General features: G+C 40.4%; 1 protein-coding gene across 6 annotated transcripts in view; it reads right to left on the minus strand.

Annotated features, from left to right (window-relative positions):
* Nucleotides 1-542: 542 nt before the first annotated feature.
* Nucleotides 543-2537, minus strand: part of LOC106879571 (glutamyl-tRNA(Gln) amidotransferase subunit A, mitochondrial) — a 32275-nt gene continuing 30280 nt past the window's right edge. For all 6 annotated transcript variants that reach the window (XM_014929214.2, XM_052975607.1, XM_014929221.2 and 3 more), the window contains exon 10: nucleotides 543-778. In XM_014929214.2, the coding sequence (XP_014784700.1) occupies nucleotides 606-778 (173 nt within the window). In that variant the 3' untranslated portion in view covers nucleotides 543-605. The remainder of the gene's footprint in view (nucleotides 779-2537) is intronic.

A 2537-nucleotide genomic window follows, 5' to 3' on the forward strand; every position in this document is an offset into this window, starting at 1 on the left:
CTGGTTTCCGTGCCAGTGGCATGTAAAAAGCACCAACCGAATGTGGCCGATGCCAGAACCCTGACTGGCCCCCCATGCTGGTGGTACGTAAAAAGCACTATCCGAACGTGAGTGATGCCATGTCTGCTTGACAGGCTCCTGTGCCAGTGGCATGTAAAAAGCACCCACTACACTCCCGGAGTGGCTGGCGTTAGGAAGGGCATCCAGCTGTAGAAACCTTGCCAGATCAGATTGGAGCCTGGTGCAGCCGCTGGCTCTCCAGACCTCAGTCAAACCGTCCAACCCATGCCAGCATGGAAAACGGACGTGAAATGATGATGATACATGAGCACATAAGATTTTTCTGGAGGTTTATCTGCAATTTTACTATAGTGCTTGTCTACATTTACATCACTTGATATAATCTTAAGACAGGCATACATACGCACATATATAAATACATACAACGCACACACACACACACACACCACATACATGTAGATAACATATGAGATTGAGTTTCCAATAATCACCAAAGAAGAAAATTAACCATGATAACAGAGTTAGATAAAACTCAAAACAGCAATTATTTAATTAGAAACACGATGATGATAGTGAGGTTGGTGTCAGCTGTCACCATCGAGGAATGACAAGTCCAAAGACAGGAAGTTATTCTCCACTTCTATCCATTTCGCTGCTGACAGAAGTTCCTGTTCACCAAAACATTTGCCAATTAATTGTATTCCAAGAGGTAATCCCTTGGCAGATAATCGAGTTGGCACGGTAACGGCTGGTAGTCCTGAAGAGATAAACAAACAATACACTTTAATTATAGGCTATTTGTAATTGTTTAATTATAAAGCATAATAATTAGGTCTGTTGTGAGTCCCGGGACTTATATGGCTGGAGCTTATGCTCATTTCTATAGTATATAAGTGACTAAAATTACAACACTGCCCCTGGATAGGATGCCAGTCCATCGCAGAGTTAACTCCTCAATTTACAGCTGAGTGGACTGGGGCAAAATGAAACGAAGTGGCATGCACAAGAATATTACAAACTGTGTGGTCTGGGAATTGATCCTACAATTGTGAGTGCCACATCTTTGCCACTAAGCCACATACCACCACAGAACATTTAATTAATTAATTTAATTATGGAATTTCTAGACCAGAGATTAGTAACTTCACTTAGTAAAGGTCCACTTGGTGATTTCTTGACATTTATGCACTGGCTTAGGGGTGCAGACATAGTCTTGGATTGAGTTGGATTTAGTAAATGGAAACTGATAGAAGCTCATCACCACTTATTCACACACACATACATAAGTACATACGTGTATGTGTGTGATTGTCTGGATATCATGTGATCGATAGTTGGAAATGAGTGGCATATGTTTCCAGTATTCTCTGAAACTATGTCTGGCCACAGGGAAATATTACGTTGCAAGGAAACAGGAAATCTTCCGATTGATGTGGGATCCAAGCTTTGAGCTGACTGACATAAGCAAGTGGATGCCAATGGTTTCCAACACTCAGTTTTGATATTTGGAGGATATCTGCAATCATCCTGGTCGTACAACAGAGGTTGGCGTTGACTGACTGATTTGATTTTGTTGCTGTTAATCTCAGGTAATTTCAGACAAGAGTGAGGTGCATTTTAAACTGAAAAATTTCCAGATCAAAATCTTGCTAACCACTTCAGGCACACACATTCCATAATGGCATCCACCTTGCACACAACTGAAGGATAGAGAGAAGCCCATCTTAATATGGGTGCTCCTAGAAATTGAAAACAAGATCAAACTCTCTCATGAGAGAGAGAGAGAGAGAGAGAGGAGATGTGGACAGCATAAAAACAAATCCCAAAGTTTTCTATAAATCCACAAAGGAAACAACTACAATACAATATAAAATAGGACCATTGTTCCCTGGGAATGACTCACTGACGGTGGACCCAGGAAGGATAAGTGAACAATTTAGAAGTGTCTTCACTTCCCACTTGGACAACATGCAGATAAAAAATCCAGCTGAATTCTTTGATATTGCATCACGAAAAAGGGAGGCACCAGCCATTGATTACATCAACACTGAGGGAACAGATGTAACAGTGGCCATAATCGAAATGATGTCGTACTCTGTTTCCCAGCCACTCTCCTGAACTCATGTAAGTAAGCTTTAGCGAAACCACTTTAAATATTTTTCCAAAGTTTCTTTCAAGTGGTATACTTCCTAAAAAAGCTGAAAGAGGGTATTATATGCCCTATTCACGAAGGTGCAAGTGGAGCAGAGGCCAAAAACTAGAAGCCAATCTCTCTGACTTTGCATATCAGTAAAGTCATGCAGTGAATTATCAGAAAGAAGTTGATAATGTTCCCAGAAGAAAATGACCGACTGAACAATACTCAGCATGGCTTCCGTCCAGGAAGAAGCTGCCTCACACACCTCCTACAGCACTACGACTGGGTTTTGATGCATATATGTATATACATATATATTTACATACGTATATACATACATACGTACGTATATACATATATATATATATATATATATATA

The sequence above is a fragment of the Octopus bimaculoides genome, chromosome 21 (genome assembly GCF_001194135.2).
Source record: "Octopus bimaculoides isolate UCB-OBI-ISO-001 chromosome 21, ASM119413v2, whole genome shotgun sequence".
Classification (NCBI taxonomy): Eukaryota; Metazoa; Mollusca; class Cephalopoda; order Octopoda; family Octopodidae; genus Octopus; species Octopus bimaculoides.